At 54.1% G+C, this 22,418-nt stretch overlaps 2 protein-coding genes across 4 annotated transcripts in view; both read left to right on the top strand.

Moving 5' to 3' along the window:
* Nucleotides 1-4,062, top strand: part of RASSF1 (Ras association domain family member 1) — a 29,927-nt gene extending 25,865 nt beyond the window's left edge. For all 3 annotated transcript variants that reach the window (XM_024193617.1, XM_024193618.2, XM_024193619.1), the window contains 4 exons: nucleotides 263-367; nucleotides 684-978; nucleotides 1,503-1,618; nucleotides 3,788-4,062. In XM_024193617.1, the coding sequence (XP_024049385.1) occupies nucleotides 263-367; nucleotides 684-978; nucleotides 1,503-1,618; nucleotides 3,788-3,934 (663 nt within the window). In that variant the 3' untranslated portion in view covers nucleotides 3,935-4,062. The remainder of the gene's footprint in view (nucleotides 1-262; nucleotides 368-683; nucleotides 979-1,502; nucleotides 1,619-3,787) is intronic.
* An 8,862-nt stretch (nucleotides 4,063-12,924) lies between these two features.
* Nucleotides 12,925-22,173, top strand: TUSC2 (tumor suppressor 2, mitochondrial calcium regulator). Its single transcript, XM_024193637.2, has 3 exons — nucleotides 12,925-13,154; nucleotides 17,234-17,354; nucleotides 21,224-22,173. Exons 1-3 carry the CDS (start codon nucleotides 13,009-13,011, stop codon nucleotides 21,287-21,289), a joined length of 333 nt encoding a protein of 110 aa, XP_024049405.1. The 5' UTR covers nucleotides 12,925-13,008; the 3' UTR covers nucleotides 21,290-22,173.
* The last annotated feature ends 245 nt before the right edge of the window (nucleotides 22,174-22,418 follow it).

Here is a 22,418-nt window from a genome sequence, read left to right as displayed (position 1 = left end):
AGCGCACAGGATCCAGAGCACCCATGCCCAGGGCTATCGGAGACCAGGCAGCAGGAAGTTCTTGGAGCTGGGGGAGGGGGGGGCATAGCAGTCCTAACTCCTGCAGAAGGGCATTGTGGGTGCTGTGCCAATCGCCACGTCACCGAGTGGGCCTGGGCTGTGGCCGGGCAGAGTTGCAGGGGGTAGCAGTGGGGATAGGAGCCACGTGGGAGCCCCTGCTATCCAGGGAGGTGGGCTGACCCTATGCTTCTCTCTCCTGCAGGATGAGCAGATTGACTGGGAGAAGCCGGTTCTGACCCAAGCCGAGATCGAGCAGAAGATAAAGGAATACAACAGCCAGATCAACAGCAACCTCTTCATGAGCTTGGTGAGGCCAGGAGCGCGGCGGGTCTGCGCCCGGGCGATGGGGCATGGCAAGGAGCTTAGAGCTTCAGATTCAAACTCTCAAAAAGGGGCTGTGCCCTGAATCCATTCCAGGGGGATCATGGCTCCATGTCCAGGTCTTCCCTGCTCCCAGGGGCTGCATCCGGAGCCCATTCCAGGGGGCACAGGGATCCAACTCTGGGTGTTCCCTGCCCCCAGGGGCTGCACCCAGAGCCCATTTCATGTTCGCCACCCCATTTTCCTGCCCCACTCCCCAGCTCTGTCCAGCTCATTCTCTCTCTGGCTCTGCTTCCTCCCAGAACAAAGATGGCTCCTACACTGGCTTCATCAAGGTACAGCTGAAGCTGATTCGGCCGGTTTCGGTGCCAGCCAGCAAGAAGGCGCCCTCCATTCAGGACGTCAATAAGGCACCGCGCTCCCAGGTGGTGACGCGCCGCACGTCCTTCTACCTGCCCAAGGACACGGTCAAGCACCTGCACATCATCTCCCGCACCCGCGCCAGCGAGGTCATCGAGGCCCTGCTCAAGAAGTTTATGGTGGTTGACAACCCCCGCAAGTTCGCTCTCTTCGAGCGAGCTGAGAAGGACGACCAAGGTACTTGGCCTCCTCTCCTCCCTTGGGCTCAGTCCCTATCTCAACCGGCTTTAAAACCAGCCAGAGCTATTCCCGGTGTGTAGATTATACTAGGGTGACCAGTTGTCCCGATTCTATAGGGACAGTCCCGATTTTTGGGTCTTTTTCTTATATAGGCTCCTATTACCCCCCCACCCACCCCCGTCCCAATTTTTCACACTTGCTGTCTGGTCACCCTAGATTACACTGACCAGCCAGGACTTAAGTCTTACCCTGCCACAGTGGCTGCCCCACTTCCTCACAGCACCTGCTGCTGAGAGAGGCTGGGGCTGGAGTAGCTGGGAGCTCCCCCCACAACCAACTTTCCTGCCCCACTCCCCCCGTGTCCCCTGCTGGGAGAGGTTGGGGCTGGAGTAGCCGGACCCCCCACAGCCAGTACTCCTGCCCCCTCCCCACAGCGCCCCCTGCTGGGAGAGGCTGGGGCTGGAGTAGCTGGAGCCATCTGCTCCACTGTACTGAGCTGCGTGGCCCGTCTATCATTGCAGTGTACCTGCGGAAGCTCTCAGACGAGGAGCAGCCCCTGCATCTCCGGCTGCTGGCTGGCCCCAACGAGAAGGTCCTCAGCTTTGTTCTGAAGGAGAACGAAACTGGAGAGGTCAATGTGAGTCTGGGAATGCCCTGATGTGTCTCGAGTGAGAGCCTGAGTCCCTCTGGAAGCCTATGGGTTGTGGGAAGGGTGTTACAGCACTGCCCCCTGCTGGCTGCCTCGCTGACTGGCCCTGATGGCAGGGCCAGATGGCTGGAAAGGGGGAATTGAGTGAGTGCAGAGGGATGTCACAGGTTCTTGTAAGCGCCCCTTCCTGGCCACCCACCAGGCTTGCTGCAAGGGGAATCCGAGCCTCTGTCCTCAGTATCCCCAGGATGCTTCAAGCTCCTGGAGCCAGGGCCAGCTCTAGGCACCAGCACTCCAAGCATGTGCTTGGGGCGGCACTTTTTCCAAGGGGCAGCACTCCGGCTCCTTTTTTTCTTTTTTTTTGCTTGGGGCGCAAAAAGCCGGGAGCCGGCCCTGAGTGGAGGTGAGCTGCGGCGGTGGGGGGCGTGGGGAGGGCAGCAGGAAGTAACCCGGGGGGCGGGGGGGGGCAGAGGAACCGCTCCCCCCGTCCGTCCCCCCCCCCAGCTCACCTCCACTCCACTGCTGCCTGCTCCCTTGAGCGCGCCGCCGCTCCGCTTCTCCCCCACAGGCTTGCCTGGGAGGGAGAGGTAGGAGGGGAAGTGCGGCGCGCCCAGGGGAGGAGGCGGGGCCAGGGATTTGGGGAAGGGATTGGAATGGGGCGGGGAAGGGGCGGAGTTGGGACGGGGCCGGGGGGGCACGGGAAAATTTTTTGCTTGGGGCGGCAAAAAACTTGGAGCCGGCCCTGCCTGGAGCCTGAACGGAGTCCAGCCACTGCCCCGGTCTCAGGATCCCTAGGCACACTCATGGCACAGACCTCGCATCTGGCCACCCCGCTCCAAGTGCTGGAACCCGCTGTACAGTCACCTGCCCTTTGGGGCACAGCGCTGACCCTTCACACTCCCCAGTGCGTGAGCACACCCCGCTCCCAGAACTCCTCCCGAAAGGGGTGATGCCGGTTTCAATTTAACTCTCTCAGGGGCGCACAATAGTTGGGAAGCCGTGCACACGTGCACACTCGCTTTGTACAGTCTTTCAATTTGATGCTTTTTATATTTGTTGATGTGATGGGCAGAAGATTATAGACCGTACAAAACAATCAAACACCCTAAACGCGATGTCCCTCACAAGCTCACCCTTCCCTTGGGGAACATCTGTGTTCTGGCAGGTGGGCACCCCGTTGCCTAGCCTGTCCCTGCCGCAGCCTTCCTCTTCTTCATCTGCTGCAAAAAATGGCTCACTCCTGGACCTTTCCCCTCTGTGAGTTCCTTTATAGACTCCGGGGGTGCACCTGCTTCCTTTATTCTCCTCCTGGTAACTTTCCAAACCCCCCTCCCTTCAGACAGGGGCAGGAAGTGTCTTTTCCCAGCTGGAGCAATCCCCTTGTCCCAAAGCATTTTACTTTGAGTAGAGGATTGATTGTTGTATGCTGATTAGTCCCCATTATCTCTGACCTGGCAGAGATAGACACGACCCTGCTAAATCTTGGGGGATCCACATACAGACAGGTGTTCCCTGACACAGTCAGTTCATGATACAATTTCATAAAATCATCCATTCCAGAGGATAAGGGGAACAATGGGATCAAATAGGGGAGCTCAGCAAGGTCCCATTTGGGACGTGGGCATGGCAGGGGTAGAAACAGAAGGCTACGCCTGAGAGCATGAGATGGGGACAGTGAGGTGCGGGGCACTGCCCCAGCATGAGAACCTCAAACCCCCCTTGCCATTAGGAGGGAATCGGAGATCACTACTGATTCCTGTAAGGTTAGGTCGGCATGGGGCAGTGTAGTTGAAGGATACTGGACCGGAGCCCCCTGCTGTTCCAGTCGTGGACCCCACGCAGTACTGCCAGTGCCCCTCAACTGACTTGCAGCCCCGGGCTCCCTCTTTTTCTCCCCCTGCCAATGCCCATCAGTCCTAACCTGCAGCCATCCTGCTATTTCTGTTATGGACCCCACTCAGCTCTGTTGATGCCCCTCCATCCTGACCCACAGCTTTCCCCCACCCTCCCGCACGCTAGTCCAGCCTTGGGTTCCAACCCCGTAATCTCCCGAGAGCTCTGCTAATGCCCCGCAGCCCAGACCCACTACCTAGGTGACGCTGCACACTGTGGTACAGGCTCCTAGGGTGACAGGCTCTCTTCCCTCTCGCCCTGCAGTGGGACGCCTTCAGCATGCCCGAGCTGCACAACTTTCTGCGCATCCTGCAGCGCGAGGAGGAGGAGCACGTCCGGCAGATCCTGCACAAGTACGCCCGCTGCCGCCAGAAGATGCAGGAGGCACTGACTACCCGCACCCCGGGCTGAGCCACCCCGTCCCGGACCTGACACTCCAACTGACACCAGGTGGCTAGGAGAAGAGGCGGCGAAGCCAGGCGGACATGGACGGATCCGCTCCGGGACTATGCTTGTGGGTCGGGAGCTCCCCTGCATGGGTGCAGGGAGGTGGGGGGGAGTGTGGGAGGGGGTGGCGGAGGAATGGGAGGTGGGTGGCTCCCCCGTGGGGGGCCCCGGTGCCGTGTGAGGCACAAGTGTGAGCGATGGAGGGGCTGTGTGGGACATTTCCCTGGGGGTGCGGGGTGAACTGCCCCCCCCCCATCATGTGTGCATATATGTGGGGCTGCTGGGTCACTGCTGGGATGGCCGCTTCTGGCTGTGCCTTGGGGAGAGGTGGGGCGGCACAGCCGGTCCGGGTTCATCCTCCTGCCAGGGCCTCTGGCTCCGTTGGGCCTAGCCGTGTCCAGGGATAGATGGTGGCTCAATGTGGACTTTAATGGCAGCCCCTGAACCCTGTTTCCCATTCCTGGGGGGTAGCAATGGACTCAGAGAGTGGGAGGGCCCTGGATCCGTTCAGCCCTGCCCTGTGGCTTGTTAAGCAGGACAGCCAAGACTGCCTGATATAGCCAGACCCTAGTTCCCTGGACAGGTGCAGCCACAGGGCGCTGTGCTGGCAGGCCTGAGGACTCTCTTGATCCAGCTGCGCTTGGGGCTGTCTGTGGGGCAAGCCCAGGGGAATTGCTCCAGGGACCAATGCAGCCCTCAAGACCCTGCATCGGTCTTTCCAGGATCCCCGTTACCAAAGGTGGCCTCGGTAGAGGGCAGCATCCAAAGGAAGGCCAGGAGGAGCTCAGGGGACCACGTGGGGCAACCCCATCCCCAAGTGTATCCTCAATGGAGCTGGTGCCAGGGATGGGTCTACCCACATGGGTATACTGGAGAAGAGGCCCTGGGCGCTGTTGCATGACTAGGTCCATCACATGAATGGAGGGATGACACCCTACAACCTGCCCCCAGCAAGCTCGGTGCATCCTGGCGGGAGCATGGGCCAATAGCAATGGCAAGTAGATAGCATTGGAGGGAGAGGGATGGTAGCCCTAGCCTTGGACAGTCCCTAACCCTTCCCTGGAGGAGCAGCAGACCCTCGGTGCCCAGGGAGCTGGGGCACTGGTGCAGGGCTGCCAGGCTGGAGTGAAGCAACTGAGCCACTCCCCATGAGCGTGTGGGACTTGAGGCCGTGCGAATGCATCCAAGAGGCCGCCTGCTTTGCAGGGGGGCCTCGCTTGGGGATTTGAGTTTTTCAGTGAATGTTTTTGAACTTGACTCTGTTGAATGTCCCGAGCTTCCCAGGGGGGCCGCACTTCCTGGAGGCTCGGCCTGTGCGTGGTGCTGGCTCTGTGTGGATCAATAAATGATTCGGGGCAAGGCTGTTTTCCTGTTTTTGTTTCTTTGGAGCCAGTTTTGGCCCCAGAACGACAACCCTCCAGGCAGATGGTGTCTGCATGACTAGCAGTAGGGCAAGCTCCTATCTGCAGAAGCCAGCACTGCCCAGAAGCAGCCAGCCCTCGGGATGAGAGGGGAGTTTAGTCCCCATGCCCCATCCAGTCCTTGGCGCGACCAGGGGGAGGGCCAGTGCGTCCGACCCGGGCACAGTCTAGCTCACTCACCTATGGGGCCTGCTCGTGGTAGCAACTTTGTCACCACCTGCCTGGGCTTTGTTCCTAGCACTGAGCTGAGCGATGAGGGGCTGTCCCCTTCCTCCCATCTGTGCTGATTGTCCTCTGTGTTTCAAAGTGGAATCCGGCTGGCTGGGGGCATGTCACAAGGGGTTGTGTGGGCATGGCTTTCCTCACTCCACCCACAGGGAAAAAAAATCAGCTGCATTTGTGTCCTGTCTCTGCCCAGCATCAGCTCCTGAGCCTATTCCCCACCCCCACCCCAGTGGCCTCCCACCATGGTTTGCCAGCCACAGCCAGAGGAACAGGCAAAGCCTAAAGGTGCAACAGTTGGGATGCCTGGGCCACACTGAATAGGGAGGCAAAGGGGGAGGTGCCAGCCTGGTGGCAGGTGCCAATGGATCATGCTACGACTACTCTACACTCTGCCTCCACAGAGCCCAACCCTTCTCTACCACCTCCACCCCCAGCCAGGCTATGCCCTGGGGTAGTGTGGGGCAGTTGGGGGGCAGGGACTGTATGTGACTGGGGTCAAGGGGGGAGGCGCAGAGGCAGCAGGTGGACTGGGGGATGTGTGTGATGGGGGGTAGCGGTAGGGGGATGGGAGCTGTGTGGCGTGGGGGGTGGGAGGAGGATGGGGGCTGTGTGTGCCAGGGGAGGGAGAGGGAGGCAGTAGGGAGATGGGGGGGGCTGTGTGTGACTGGGGGTGGAGGGGCGGAGGCAGCAGGAGGGGGATGGGGGCTTTGTGTGATGGGGGGGTGGGAGGGGGATGGGGACTGTGTATGCCAGGGGGATTGGGGGCTGTGTGTGATAGGGGGGTGTGTGGCGGGGTGGAGGCAGCGAGAGGGGATGGGGGCTATGTGTGACCGGGGGCGGAGGGGCAGAGGTAGTGGGACGGGGGCGGTGTGTGCCGGGGGGGGCAGAAGAAGGAAGGGGGCTGTTTGTGCTGGGGGGGTGAGGGCAGTAAGGGGGATGGTGTCTGTGTGTGACATGGGGGGCGGAAAGTGGATGGGGGCTGTGTGTGCCTGGGGGGGTGGAGGGGCAGAGGCAGCAGGGAAGGGGCAAGGGGTTGTGTGTAACGGGGGGCCAGGAGGAGGAGGATAGGGGCTATGTGTGCGGCTGGGGGGCAGGAGGGGGATGGGGGCTGTGTGCGCTGGTGGCGGGGGTGGTGTGGCGGAGGCAGCAGGGGGACTGGGGGCTGTGTGTGACTGGGAGTAGATGGGAAGAAGATGGGGGCTGTGTATGGCGGGGGGGTGGAGGGGCAGAGGCAGTGGGAGGGGGATTGGGGCGGTGTGTGCCGGGGGGGAGCAAGAGGAGGATGGGGGCTGTTTGTGCTGGGAGGGGGGGGGCGATAGGGGGGGGGGTGTGTGTGATGGGGGGGTGGAGGCAGTGGGAGGGGGATGGGCTCTGTGTGTGACGGGTGTGTGGAGGGGCGGGTCAGCGGGAGAGGGATGGGGGCTTTGTGTGCTGGGGGGGTGGAGGTCATCCCCTTTTTCCAGTCACCCCACGCACACTGCCAGCTTTCACTGACCTGACCTTTGACACCCCTTGTTGCTCCTCCTCCTTCTCTTTGTCTCACTTCCGGGGCAAAAGGTGCCACCTGGTTGCATCCTCCTCCTGGGTCACAGGTTACATAGGTGCAAATAGCTGGGCAGCCTCACCTGCCCTGAGGGCCTCAGCAAAAAGCACACACCCAATTCCCACCACGGAAGTATTGGTGCAGTACAGTGGGAAACTAATGTACACACAGTATTAGTATAGGACAGTAAGACTCACATGCAACATAACAAGATGAATAAAACCCCACTTTGTCACACCTGCCTCTGCACTGTGCCCAGCCCTGTGTCTGGGTCATCGGTGAACACCATAAAGGGCTTGTCAAAGTCTGGTTTTCCCAGCACCGGGCCCTTGACCAGATCCTCCTTCAGCGTGCAGAGAGCCCTCTGGCACTGCCCAGTTCAGACCAGCTTGTCTGGCTCACCCTTCTTGCATAGCTCAGTGATGGGAGCTGACACAGAGCTAAAGTGGGGCACAAACCTCCGGTAGTGCCTCGCTATCCCAATAAAGGCCTGGGCCAGTTTCTTAGTCTGGGGAGCAGGCCAGTCTCTGATTGCCCCCACCTTGGCTGGATCTGGCTTTAGGCAGCCACTCCCCACCTTGTGGCCCAGGTACGACCTATCTGCCATCCCCACCTTGAACATCCCAGCTTTTACAGTCAGCCCTGCAGCCTGGAGGTGACTCAGCCCTCTCTTCACCTGGGACACATGGCCCTCCCAGGTCTGGCTAATGGCACAAATATCATCAATGTACGCTAGGGTAAAATTCTCCATCCTCCTCAGTAACTGATCCACCTGGCGCTTGTAGGTGACCGGCACCTCCTGGAGCCCAAAAGGTAGGACCAGGGACTTGTACAGCCCCAAAGGGGTGACAAAAGCAGGTTTCAACCTGCCATCTGGATCCAAAGTCACCTGCCAGTAGCCTTTGGTGAGATCCCTGGTCATGGAGTACCGAGTCTCCCCCAACTTGTCTAGAATTTCATCAGGCCTATGTATGGGCAGGCACCAGACATGGTGATGGCATTGAGCTTCTGATAGGCCACACAGAATCGGATCGACCCATCTTTCCTGGGGACCAGCACCACGGGATGGGCCCCCGGGACTGGTGGATGGCTGGGTCACCCCTAAAGCCAGCATGTCTCTGACCTCTCCCTCCAGGGACTGGGCTGTGTTCCCAGTTACTCTGAATGGGGAACACCTGATGAGAGGGCCGGCTCCTGTCTCCACCTAGTGGACAGCTCCATTAGTGAGCCCAAGCGGGTTGGAAAACAGCTGTTGGTATGAATGCAGCATCTCTCTGATCTGCCTGCTGGGCAGGGGTTAGCTGGTCAGAGAGGGGAATTGATTCCAGCAAGGGGCTGGCTCCTGTCTCAGTGAAGAGACCCACCAGGGGATCTTCCCCTTTTTCCCACTGGCCACACATTCTCCCCATTCAGCTGCTTGATGACCTTGAAGGGCCTGTCCCAGGCAGCTTGCAGCTTATTCTTCCTCAGCGGGATGAGAACCCTCACCTGGTCCCCGGTGCCATAGGCTGAGTGGTCGTACCAGACCTTCTGCCTCCCTTGGGCCCTGGCTAGGTTCTCCCTGGCCGGACCCATGAGCTCAGCAAGCTTTTCCTGGAAAGTTAGTACATACTCCACCACTGATTCTCTATCGGGGGAGGCTTTCCCCTCCCATTTGTCCCTCACCAAATCCAGGGCCACCTTCTGAAAAGGCTCCTCTATGACAGGCAGGTGTCTCAAGGCTGCTTTACCCTTGTCCTGGGCCTTTTGCACCTCTGGACAAGGCAGCCCTGGTTGGCAGCTGTCCCGCCCTGGCTGTGGTTCCCCACACTCAGCTGGGGTTTCCGATCCCCCTGGGCTCAGCTTTGCCCCTGCTGTCCCAGTGAGGGCAGGCAGCGAGCCCGCTGCTTTGCTCACAGCATCAGAGCCAGCCTGAGCCACCTACCCCGTGTGCAGGGGGGTGGGGGTGGGGACAGGGCCGGTGCAAGGATATTTTGCGCCCTAGGCGAAACTTCCACCTTGCACACACACCCTCCCTCCCCTCCCCCTGGAGCATCGCTTATTATAAACTTTCAAAAATGAATGCTGCATAATGTGGCATTGTTTATTAGAATTAATACACGTTCAGCTTGAAAATTTATTAATTTCATTATTTAGTCTACATATTTAATGAAAATAAATGAATAACCTGACAGTGTTGACATTGTTATTGTTTTCACTTTGCACAACATAGCATGGATCCTAAAATAACTACTCCGTCATACAACAACAACTGACAATATCAATATGACAAATTTCAACAAAACTACACACGCATATTCGCACATGATAAACATATACAAAGGCCTTGCGTCTGATGAAGTGGGCATTCACCCACGAAAGCTTATGCTCCAATACTTCTGTTAGTCTTAAAAGTGCCACAGGACCCTCTGTTGCTTTCAACAAAAATAGTTAGCCTCACTCGACAACCTCCAAAAACTAGTAAACTTAGCATTATAAACAGCCTGTCAGAATACGTAACGGCTGTGCACGACAAGAAAAATGATGTCATTGCCACTTTGTACCGTAGTGAAGCAGTATGCTTGTGCCCGCAACGCAGAGCTGGCGTAGGCTATAGCTGTAATGTACGAGAGAAGAATGACAAGTTAAAATGCAAGTTCAACGACGTTTCTCTTTTCTTTATTCATTCATTTTACAGCAATAGTGTAAAAAAAATTTTTGGGCACCACTTTTTGGCGCCCCCAAATCTTGGCGCCCTAGGCAGCCTCCTAGTTCGCCTAGTGGTTACACCGGCCCTGGGCGGGGAGCATCTCTCTGTCCCACTCAGCTCCAGGGCTTTGGTTACAGACAGGCAGGTATCCCGAGCTTAGCAGCTCCTGCCCCCTGCCAGCCAGATCATTTGCATTTTCACTGACCGCTTTAGTCTCAGCCGATTGATTCCCTGGATTCAAATTCAAATCCTCCGCTGTTCTAGGAGCAGGGCATGGATCCTGTCCCAAAGAGACACAGTCATCCCCCAACAGGAGGTCACAGCCGATATCTTGGAAAACCCCAACTACCAGCAGGACCCCTCCTGTGTCTGCACAGGGATCTGACCCATAGGCAGGGCTAGGGGCTTCATCCCTGGGACCTTCACCCAGGTCACACTGCCCCTTAGCATCTGGTGAGGCTGCCTGACAACAGTTCTCTCTGTCCCAAGGTCTCGCCACCCCAGGAATGTCTCCCCATTGACCACCACCTTCTGCTCCCACTGGGGGTCCGAGGGGCCTGAGCCCAGGAGAGTCCATGCAGACATATATTCTGGGGCCAGGAGTGAGGGCCAGTCTGCCACCCCGCCCATCTGGCTAAACAGCTCTATGGCCTTGGGACCCAGGAAGGGGGCTAGTCACCAGAGCCTTTCCGCAGGGCCAGCCTGGTTCCAAGTGCCAGCCTACCCAAAGGCCACAAGACTGGCATCTATATCTTCCCCATCCTTAACCTGGGACAGCAATTTTGTGTGGAGGTTCTCTGTGGAATTGGCATCCCGGGGTCCATCCCCACTCACCCCTGGACAGGTCTTTCTGCCTCTCAGCTCAGCTATTGCCAGTTCATGATGCCTCTGTCTCTCCTGCTGTTCTGCTTCATACCTTCCCTGTCTCTCATGGTCCTCAGATTCCTTTGATCTCAGCTCCAATTCCATCCATCTCAGATCCACCAACAGGGGAACCTGGTGGAGACCTGCTGGTCAGGGACACAGGTCTCCAGGACATCCGGCTGCTCCCAACCCCTCTTGCGGCCCCAGCTGGGTCAGGAACTGGTGCGGGCCCTGGGGCTGCCTGGCTGCTCCGAGCCTCTATCGCGGCCCCAGCTGGTTCAGGAACGCACTTCTTAGAGCGATCCTCCTCTTCCAACTGAGAAATCAGCTGTGCCTTAGTGAGCTTTTCAATGCGCAGCCCTCTCTCTCTGCACAGCTCTACAATGTCCTTCTTAAGGAGATGGTTATTGGCCATCTCCACACTGTTCCCAAGTGGTGACTGACTCACAGGCCTGTGCTCTCTCAGCTCCCCATGATCCCTGAGAGGAACCCCTTCAGTGCGACAGCCCTTCTCGGGGATCCAATCTCTCTCAGGGTTAAGCTGTAGGCTCCTCCGCCTCCTGGAACTGCACCTCTCGGAGCCTTCAGCGCCCATCTCTCACTAATCCCGCTTCGTTTTACTGCTCTCCAGTCACTTACTGCAGGATGCTCTGTCCATGGGGTGCAGTTTATCCCGCCTCTGCCACCAGTTATCACAGAGTCACTGGAGCGATGCTCTGGAACTACTCCCTATGAAAACAGTCAGGACTCTGTGGGAGCCTCCTCTCTCTGAGCATACTGTCTCCAGGTCAAGAAGCTTACATAGCTTTGACCTTCCTGGGTCTGACCTTGGAGCATTCAGCATCCCTTTCCACACTGTGCGCTTCCCACAGCGAGCCCGCCCAGGCGGGGCTCCTGGGGAAGTCAGAGGGCCCTGCACCCCAACTCCATTGTCAGATGTGACTCTCAGCCAGCTGATAAAACAGAAGGTTTATTAGTCGACAGGAACACAGCGTAGGACAGAACTTGTTAGCACAGAAATCAGTGACTTTTAGCTAAGTCCATAGGGGGAGGGGAGCCCAGAGCCAGGGTTCTGGTTCTCACCCTGCGCCCCAAGCCAGCCGAGACTGACTTGCTTCCAGCTGCCTGGCCCCTGCCCTGCCCATTGCTCCTCCTCTGGCCTTTGTCTCCTTCCCGGGCCAAGAGGCACCTAGTAGCATCCCCCTCCTGGATCTCAGGTTATGTAGGGGTGGTCATAGCATCCATGCTGGCAGCTGGTACAACCCCCACAAAAGTCACACACCCTTATTCCCACCACCTAGGCATTGGTGCAATACACAGGGAAACTGAGGCACACACAGCATTCATGCAAAACAGTAAGACTCACTTAGAACATAACAAGGGAAAATCCCCATTATGTCACACTGGAGGCTGTGCGTGATGGGGGGGGGCGGGAGGGGGGCTCTTTGTGCCGGGGGGTTGGAGGGGCAGAGGCAGCAGGGGCACTGGGGGCTGTGCGTGACCAGGGGGCAGAGGAGGCAGCGGGAGGGGGATGGGGGCTGTGGGGTGGAAGGGCAGAAGCAGCAGTGGGACTGGGAGCTGTGTGTACCGGGGGTGTGGAGAGGCAGAGGCAGCGGGAGGGGGAAGGGGGCTGTGTGTGCCGGGGAGGCGGGTGGAGGGGCAGAGGCAACAGGAGGCAGGCTGTGTGTGATGGGGGGGTGGAGGAGCAGAGGCAGCAGGAGGTGGATGGGGGCTGTGTGCGCGATGTGTGTGTGAAAGGGATGGGGGCTATGTGTGCTGGAGGGGTGGAGGCAGCAGGTGGACTGGGGGCTATGTGTGACTGGGGTCAGGGCGGAGAGCGCGGGATGGGGGCTGTGTGTGGAGGCAGCAGGGGCATGGGGGCTTTGTGTGATGGGTGGTGGTGATGGAGGAGCGGAGGCAGCGGGAGGTGGATGGGGCATGTGTGTGCAGGGGCTGTGTGACCGGGATCAGGACGAAGGCAGCGGAAGGGGAATGGGAGCTGTGTATACCAGGTGGGGACGGAGCCGGGAACTGGGCCTACAGCCCCTAACCTCCGACCGCAAACTCACAGCATCACGTGAGGGGGAGTAGCCTCACAGTGTAGCCCCGCCCCTCGGTCCCTGATCACGTGAGGTGGAGTCACCACCCCTCCTCTGCGGCACGTGAGGCGGGCGCCCCTCGCGGCCGGAAGTGGCGTAGGGCGGGACGGGAAGTGGCGTAGGGCGCTCTCCGTTGCTGGGCTCCGCGGAGGCGCCGGGCGGCTCCCGCCTCCCCGGGCCATGCTCCCGCCCTGAGCATGGGCGCCAGCGGCTCCAAGGCCCGCGGCCTCTGGCCCTTCGCGTCCCCCGGGCCGGGCGGTGCCGCGGGCCCCGGCGGGGAGCAGGCCCTGGCTCGGGCGCGCGGCTGCCGCAGCGCTACCCCATTCGTCTTCACCCGCCGCGGGTAAGGGCGGGCGGCTGGTTTCCGTAGGGCAGGGGGTGGGTTGCTATGCGGCGGGCTGCCATGGGATGGGGGAGCTGGTTTGCAGGGGGTGGGTTGCTGGGGAATGGGCTCCCATGGGGCAGGGGACCTCATTTTCTTGGGGCAGGGAGTGGGTTGCTATGGGGTGGGGTCCTGTGGGATCGGGGGGCTGGTTTCCATGGGCTGTGTTGCTGTGGGAATGGGGGGTGTTGGGGTTTGGGCTCCTGTGGGGCAGGTGGCAGCCTGCAGCTTTCCATGCGGCAGGAAGGTGTCAGAGCTGGAGGGAAGCGGTGGCTGGGGGCTGCACATCATGTTGGGAGGGATAGCTCAGTGGTTTGAGTATTGGCCTGCTAAACCCAGGGTTGTGAGTTTAATCCTTGAGGGGGCCATTTAGGGATCTGGGGCAAAAATCTGTCTGGGAATTGGTCCTGCTTTGAGCAGGGGGTTGGACTAGATGACCTCCTGAGGTCCCTTCCAACCCTGATGTTCTATAATTCGCTATACAATCCTCTACCCCCCTGTGCGATGCCTTTCTCCCTTACAGGCCACATTCAGATGAGCATCTTCTGCTGTGAAGTGGCCCTTGGGGTGTCCTGGTGGGCATGTGGGGTCCAGGGGTCTGCACCAGACAGCTGTAACATCTGAGTAAACTGTCACATCCTGGCAAATCTGAGGCTCAGGTGGGCACCATTATGCCCCAAGCAACCTTATCTGGAGCCTTATAGCACCCAGTGATACACAGCACGTGCAAGTACCTCTGGTCTATATGTTTGTATCCATGGAATATTCCCTGTGGTGCCCCTCTAGGGGGGACTGCAGAGTCTCCATTAAAGTTATGCACTTTTTTAGTGATTAGAAGGTACAGTTTGGATACAGGATTTGCACCCTGACGCCCTATGTAGCAGGCTGGGAGGAGGATGGATTTGCCTATAAGGGGCATTCACTATAAAGGGGAGAGGTTTCAGTGGTAGCCGTGTTAATCTGTATCAGCAAAAAAAAAAACGAGGATTCCTTGTGGCACTTTGGAGACTAACAAATTTATTTGATACATCTGATGAAGTGGGTTCTAGCCCATGAAAGCTTATGCCCAAATAAATTTGTTAGTCTCTAAGGTGCCACAAGGACTCCGCTTTTTTTTTTTTTTATAAAGGGAGAGGGTGCTGAGGTCTGGGAAGACAGAAATGTTACACTTCCCAGGGCTCTTGGCAAGAATGGGGGAGGGGCAAAACAAAAGGCTCTGAGTGGAGTTTGTCACCACTAACCTTTGGAATATAGCTCCCCTCAGTGGCATCTGTGCACAGATAAGAGTATATCATTTCTTTTGATTTGTCTCCTTTTTATTTAAAAATAAATAGTGCATCTAATTGCAGCTCTTAATCAGATCTGATTTTAAGGAGATAGAACTGACTTTCGGGCCAAGGAGATGGGACTTTACCTTTGGGGAGGAAGAGTGAACGACTGAGTCCAGCGACCCAGCTGTGTCAAGGTCTCAAAGAGGGGCCCAAGAAGAGCTGTGCTCCCTGCCTTATGTGGTGTCACAGTGGGGTGAGGAATAGCCCCTCAATTATAGAGGTACCAGGGTACCAGTCACTTAGATGTGCAAAGTCAGTGGTGTTCAGTAGCAGCTACTCCTTCAGTGAGAAGCACAGACTGTACTTACTGAGGCAAAGACATGGGATCCTGCTGGTTGCCTGCCATCCAAGCTTCATGCATTGGGGCAGGGCAAGTCCTATCACCAGTTTAGATTGAGGCTCCTGTTGTGCTTTTTGCTGATCACTGTGTCTAGAGTTATTTCCCATCAGTAGCTGTTTGAGACTTTTCACCTCTGGAAAAGCCTCAAGCCTTTTGCCAAGAACTTGGAAGCAGACTGTACCTGCCAACAAAATTCTGTCTGATCTTTGTGCTATTCTGTGGAGCAAATCTGGCAGGGGCAGCCGTATAGTCCTATTGGGGAGCTAGCGGACTGTTAGCAGAGAGGGAAGTAAATGTAGAACTGCAGCTAATGCCTTTATCTTAGTGACTAGGTTGAAATGGATTGCCTCCGTCAGACCTATTTGCACCACAAAGTTGTTTTTTTGCCAGTTCTTAAATTGTGATTAATATTGTGCCAAAATCCTTGACTTTTGCTTTGGGTTCATTTCCTCCTAATTAGCTGTTGGCATACTGGTGTCCCTCCTCTCTTGACAGGAGAGTGGCCAGGTGCATCTGAATCAAATGGCATAGCTGGCAATTTGTTGCCTGTGGCTAGCTGAAATTCTACCACTCTTCCTTGGATATAAAGGAAGGTGTAGTAACTGATGTTTATCAGGGAATTGGCATCATCACAATATCCCTCTTTTGTCTAGCCCAAATCAGTAGCTTGTCTCTCTTTATGCCCACAAGCCAGTCGGGAAGTTCAGGATTTGCAATGTGTGGAAACAGGGCGATTCAACAGCAATCCAAAAGTCCGCAGTTGGGCCTTTATTTTTTGTTTATATGTGGCTTCTGTGTAGAAAGGAGGCTGTGCTACTCTCTCATCCCATGTGTGGCTTCTTTAGAGGTACCAGTATATTGCTTTTGTATCTTATGTTCATTTCGTGGATAGGGTAGCATTGGATGGTGTAGCATGGGAGATGTCAGTGTTGTAGCTGTTGTTTGTGTCATTGGAGGACTTCAGATACATGTGGGTCAGCTGTACAAATCTTGGCACACTCAGTATCTGTGTGTGCATGGAGCTGTGGTGTTTACATTAGTTCATATGTGCAATCTTAGTGCTATATGGTAAAATTGGTTCAGTCCCATAGAGAAAGGGAAGGATGTTCAAACATATCATAAACTGGGACAAGGGGGAAGTTGATAGCTGAGTTGATTCTGGGGCCTTTTACCACCAGGTCACGGGTTCTGATATAGATCCATTAGTAATGACCCAAGTTGGTTATCACCTGATGATTTAGATTCCTGTGAAATAAACTGGCCATCTCACTTTGGATCCTAGTAAAGAGGTGTTTACATCACAAAACCCACCATCTGTGTGCCTTGATTAGCTCCAATGCTAGCAGATAAGCCAGGCACTGAATAGATCAGACTGAATTCCCCTCTTGCCACAAGAAATCCCCAAGTCATCTAGTGACTTATTTTCCCCTTTAACTGCAGCAGTCTCTCTTGGGGTAGGAGAGAGTGCTATTGAACTGCAGGGTCCCCATTTAGTGAGCTTAGTTTGTGGTTCTTATTTCATGCCTGATCCAAGTGTGCTCTCTCTTAACTTAAAACTAGGTGTGTTTGAGCAGTGAACGTAAGACTTGATCTTGTAGTTAAAAATGGCCTTGTACTCTTTGTGCTGAATAGCTTTCTAGCTTGAGCTTGCTTGTCCAAGAGTGAAACTCTTCTGGTGGCCGTTGTACCCTGGAGTGCTACAGATCTGCCAGTGTGTGCATGGAATCAGAGCTGGGAAGCATGCTCGGTGCTGATTTACCATGGCTCCATTGGTCTGTATTTAACTGCTTATAATTGCTTTTGTACAAAACCAACCCTCCAGCTGTGTGAGTTGATAGCAAACCTTATCTCTGTATGCAGAATGGGAGAAGAAGCTGGAGCTACTGCTCCCATTCTCCCATCTCACCCCTGGTTTGGCCAGGCCCCTGTGATGGAGGGACTGCAATCTCCATGGTCCATTTAGTCCCTTACCTCTCCACCGAGCCTGACTGTGCAACCTCGGGGTGGGCTGATCTGCCTACACAGCAGCTGCTGGCACTTCCACTGAAATCTGAGCACTGTATGTATTTAATGCCAGTTGTCTGAGTGGCTTTATGATGCGGATTTCTGTCCTGCTAGGTACTGCACTGAGGCCAACTTCTTGTTTCACAGCTGTCAGATGGAAATGACTCTTGGCTGCTGACCCAAGCTGACAGGCTCCATATCCCATTTCCCAGTCCCATGATGCCCAGCCCTCTCCAGTGTGTAATGTCCAAGACCGCTGATCTCTGCTAGCCCACTCATGCCCTCTTCCCAAAAAGTTTGGGTAGGGATCATTGATGTCCAGTCCTCCCAGTCTCTTATGTGCTCCTCTCCTCATTCCTTTGCAGCTCCATGTATTATGATGAGGATGGGGATCTCGCCCATGAATTCTATGAGGAGACAATTGTCACCAAGAATGGGAGAAAGCGCGCCAAACTGAAAAGGATCCACAAGAACCTGATACCTCAGGTAACGTGCTCAGAAATAAAAGTGACCCCACTGTGAGAGATTTTGGCCCTTTGAAGTGTCACCTGATGTGCTGGGATGCCACTGAGTCAGCCTATTCTGCCAGCCTGGGTTTCTTCACCTGGTCTTGCTGGGCTAGGCTCACAAGCCTCTTCCAATCAAGCACACAGGCAGGGCCACACCCAGCTGCACAGAGAGACAGAGATCCACTCTGGAAAGATTTAGCCTTAGAGGCTTACCCCAACACTCTGGTGCCCACTCCCTTTAAGGGGTACAAACCCAAAGGTTTTATGAAATTCACCCCCTCCCTTAAAATGGAGGGAGATATGCACAACTTCTTGCCCTCCCCCACCCCCATTAGAAATTACATAAACTGGGTTATATTATAAAGAAGAAATAAGTTTAACAACTACAAAAGGTGAATTTTAAGTGAACATAAGAGGTAACAGACAGAACAAAGCAGATTACTGACAAAATAAAACAAAATGTGCAAGCTGGGCTCAATATACTTAAGAAACAGGTTACAAAATGTAGTTTCTTACCCTAAATGTTATTTTAGGCAGGTTGCAAAGTTTATGTGGTTCAGAGTTCCAGTTATATTTCTTTTCAGACTGGACCCCTGTCTCAGTCTGGACTCCTCCCCTGTCTTCCCTTCAGGTGGCTTTAGTAGTCTTTCTTCTTGGGCAGACAGGCCATGGATTGGCGTCCCGTTCTCCTTCCTTCCCACCCTTAAATAGGATTTACATAAGGCGTGAATCCTTTGTTTCCCAAACTTGACTCCTTCCCTTCCAGTGGAAAGTTACAAGAAGTCCCAGGTAATGTTTAGTATCAGGTGATAAGACCACCTGACTCTGTAGTATCACAGCGTCCATGAGTCAGTGGCAGTATGGAGCATCCTCAGGAAGGCCAAGCCTTTTCACAGTCCATTGTCCTCGTTGATGGATCATCAGCCTGTCTGGCTTTTCCATTGTAGTACCAGAAGTGTTAGCAGTGGGTGTCACCCAAAGTAGCATAGCTGAAATACAGATACATAGTCAATATTCCTAACTTCAGATATAGAAATGATGCAGGCAAACAAATTGGATAATCGCATTCAGTAAATTATAACCTTTCAAATGATATCTTACAAGACCCATCTTGCATAAAGTACATCTCAATTATGTCATATTCATATAAGCATATTTTCATAAAGAATATGGAGTGAAACATCACAGTGTGCCACACTGAAAAGGATCCACAAGAACCTGATACCTCAGGTAATGTGCTCAGAAACAAAAGCGACCCTTGTGGGGACTCGACTGGTAATATATTAGCGTGCTATGCAGGTCGCCTGGGTTCCTTTGTGATCTCTTACCCATGGGGCACCTAGGATTTGTGCCAAGTCTCATCCCCTAGAAGTCTAGTGGTAGCTGACTGCAATCCGAACTAGATATGCCTATGGGACGGTGGCTTTCAACAGTACATGGAAATCTTTTGCCCAGATTTCTCTTTCTGCTCAAAGCTCCTGAAGGGAAGGGTGAGTATTCCACCTCCACCCTCGTGGCCAGGCCTCCTTGTTCTGAAGCAGAAATGATAAGATTGAGTAGAGAGCACCTATGTATGGGGGTGTTTGGCTCAACCTCCCTACCTCTCACTGACAGGGGTGAGAGAAACAACTATTAAATAACTTGACGGTTTTAAACACTAGTTTCCAGACAGCAAACGCCAGGGAAGCTCTGGCATTGGTATACCCCATGGAGCCACTTGATGGCGCCAGTCTGGAACAAAATCCAAACTGTGACTTAGTGAACTGGCACAGTGAGGTCAGGGAAACCAATTAGCATGATACACTTGTGTCAGGAAGTCCCTGCTTTCTGAAGCCAACAATCTGACCTTAAAAATGAACATTGACTCCCTGTTCTGTGATTTACAGTATTAACACTCAGCATTGATATAAAACGTCTTCATTTTTAAACTTTTCGCTCAGGTCCTTGGATTTATCTTTTATTATGAACTGTAAAAGGAACAATATAACAAACTGTCCTAAAATCAGGCAAAAGAATAAATGGGGCGGGAGAGTCAGATATAGGAAGGGACCGGAGGACCAGAGATTCTAAATGTGGGGTATTGGTTATGATTTGACTAGTTTTCAGGGGTTTAAAATTCAGAAGTGCTGAAGCAGATGTTAGGGTAGAGCAGACTTCATGCCAACACAGCAGTACTGCCTCTAGGTCAGTGAAAATGGGTGTGTTGTCGCCATCTGACAGCAGTTCAGTGGCTACTATGACATGAGTTTGTCTCAATCCAGCTTCTAGTGGGCAGCTGTCCATATTGCACAGTTGCCACTAATTGGTGCCATTGTTGGCATTCTCAGGAGAGAGGCTGAATGGACTGTGGGACGCAAGCTCCCCTTTCACTCCTTGAGGGGATCCATTTGGACGGTGGAGTGAGGCACATAGACAGGATGCAGTTTCTACCACCACTACCTGTGCTGTATTTGTTTTATGGATAGGGGACCTTATTCTCCAGGACTGTTGGGCTGGCACCTTTCATGAGCACTAAAAATAAACTCCGCCTAGCTGTGGCTTTTTGACGGGACTGATATAACAATGAGTATGGATGAATCCCTGATTTCTATGGCCCCTGCTAGCAGGGGCCATGGGAATTCTCATCTGTTCCAAGGCTTTTGTATGTAGTTATGAAGGTCTTGTTTATTTTGCAAAATACATTTGTTGCATTCAGGCTATACCCAATCACCCATATGAGCTGGTGCCACTTTCTAGCAGTAGCTGCCATGTGACAGAACCAGTCCGCATTGTCATGAACCAAGCAAGGCCCATTAATTGGGAGGCCACAGGTCAAGCCATTCCCTAGCTGCTTTTTTTCATGTTACACTCCTGCAAAAACTGTGGCTGTTCTCCAAAAAATACAGATCTTTTATTAAATGTAATAAAACTGTTTTCCTCAGTTTTTGTCATCCTTGCACTAGGCCTTTGTCCTTCGCTAGCGCCTTATAGTTCTGGCCCTCCAGAAGCCTTGCAAACACAAACTAACCAGTTCAATTCCAAGAAGCATTGTCACCATACTGCAGGTGGAGAAATGTCTTCTCTTCCCATATTCTAAACACTAGACCACATTCCCAGCCTCTCGTAAGTCTAGTGAGGATTGCCCTGGTTCAATCTAGTTCTGATCCCCCTGTGAAACCAGAGCATAAAGCCTACTAAGTGCACACATCCTTTGCCTATAGACCCTGAAGCTACTTTGCTTTCTGATGTGTTTGTAATGGAAGAATATTCACATCAGAGCACATTAAATGCCTAAGGCTTAGAGTTCTGCTTTAGTTGATACAGATGCTTTTTATGTTCACAGTATCACTCCTTGGCCAGAAAGCTTGCTTATGCACAAGGGTCTTAGATCTTTTCTTCTTTTCGGTCACTTAGAGGCCTTTCTTTTCCAGTCTTTTAAATGACTTTTAACTTAAAGGTGCCAGACTAACAGCCCTGGAAGCTGGTGACCTTCTAGTCATGGATCAGGTGGAACATGGGCAGTGACAGGCCGAGCTGCTTCCCCCCACTCTCCTGCCATTGTCGTTCAGACCTGTCGTGCTCAGCATCCTAGGATCTGAGCACCTTAGTCTCATTTTTAGGGGCTAGTTCTAGCAGCGCATCCAGTCTGTTTTGCCTGCCTGGTGCTCAGAGTGTGAACCAACAGTTCAGTTGTGATGGTTTAATGGACTCTTGTCCATTAAGAACTGGACTGGGACATAAGCTCTATTGTCTGTCTCCATCTGCAGTGACTTGCAGAGCATGGGTCCTTTGTTTGCAGGCCTTTTCTTAGGACTCTGCTCTGGGCAGTGTCTCCCCGCCTCACTACCTTCCTTGCTCTCTTTTCAGGGTATAGTGAAACTGGAGCACCCTCGCATTCACGTGGACTTCCCCGTTATCATCTGTGAGGTCTGAGCTGCGGGGGGAGCGTGAGTTGCTGCTGTGTGCTGTCAGTGCATCCGACCTGCCCAGCCTTACTGCACCTAATGTAACCACACAAGGCTGCCTTGTGTCCCTGAACCACAATGGACTGCAAGCACAGATGCACATACTCTTGACTTTAGAGCTCCTCTTGCCTGGAGGAGGAGAATGAGATGGGGTGGTGCAGAATCGGCTAGTTACCTGGAATAGAATTGGCTAGGGATCTGTTCACAAGTCAGACAAGACATGTGAACTTGTTTAGCAACATGCTTAACAATACCCTCGACTGAGTCAGAAGATTGAAATCCTTCTCGTGGCTGCCGTCAGATGTTTGGATGGATCACTGAACTGCCTGTGACACTCGTGTTTGAGGTTTTAAAGGGAGAGCCATCCTGCATCTCTCGCCGAACAAAATCCCTGCTTCGCAGGTACCTGCCCCAGGTAGAGTTGAGGTCAATTAATTCACCTCTTTGGGGCTAGGGGCAGACCCCTAATGCCCCTTCCCTACGAAGTGGTGATGAATAAAAGGGTAGTAGTGTAGTTTATTCTTTGTGGGGGGTTGGTTATGCAGTACTGTCCCCAAGTTGGTCTGGGAATGGAGTGTAAATGGGGCGGTCTGAGGTGAAGCTAATCTCGAGAACCCCACTGAAACAGAGTAGCACTTCTCGGGAAGGTAGGAGACCAGATTTCATTGCATCAGACCTCAGTCTCCTCTTTTATATGGCCCCCTCCCGTGCTCAGCGTTATTTTGTACTTCCTAGCGATATGGCTCGTCTGGTCCCCAGAAGCCTTTCCAATGGCTCTAGATACCCCGGCTCAGTTGTTGGTGTTCAGACCTCTCCGAAAATCCATTGGCCACTGGTGGCGCTGTGCAGAGCCAGCAGAGCAAACAGTCCGATCTTTGCAGCAAGATCAATGGACACTGCTGGAAGCAGCAGCAGTGCTTAGAGCTGAGTGACTGGGCTGGCAGCCCATGTTAACCCACACAGCTTTGCAGTTAGGATTCGCGCAGCAGGGCTTAGCTTGCCACCCATTAGCATGCGTCTGCCTTGGCGGGAGCAGGCTGCGCTCCTGTTGAGTGGCGTTCTTCCCCCTCTTGAATCTGGTGTGTTGAAGTGCAGGG

Source organism: Terrapene carolina, unplaced genomic scaffold (genome assembly GCF_002925995.2).
Source record: "Terrapene carolina triunguis isolate 2854851 unplaced genomic scaffold, T_m_triunguis-2.0 Scaffold235, whole genome shotgun sequence".
Lineage (NCBI taxonomy): Eukaryota > Metazoa > Chordata > Testudines > Emydidae > Terrapene > Terrapene triunguis.
Note: the sequence above shows the minus strand (reverse complement) of the source record. Positions and strands in the feature narration are given on the sequence as shown.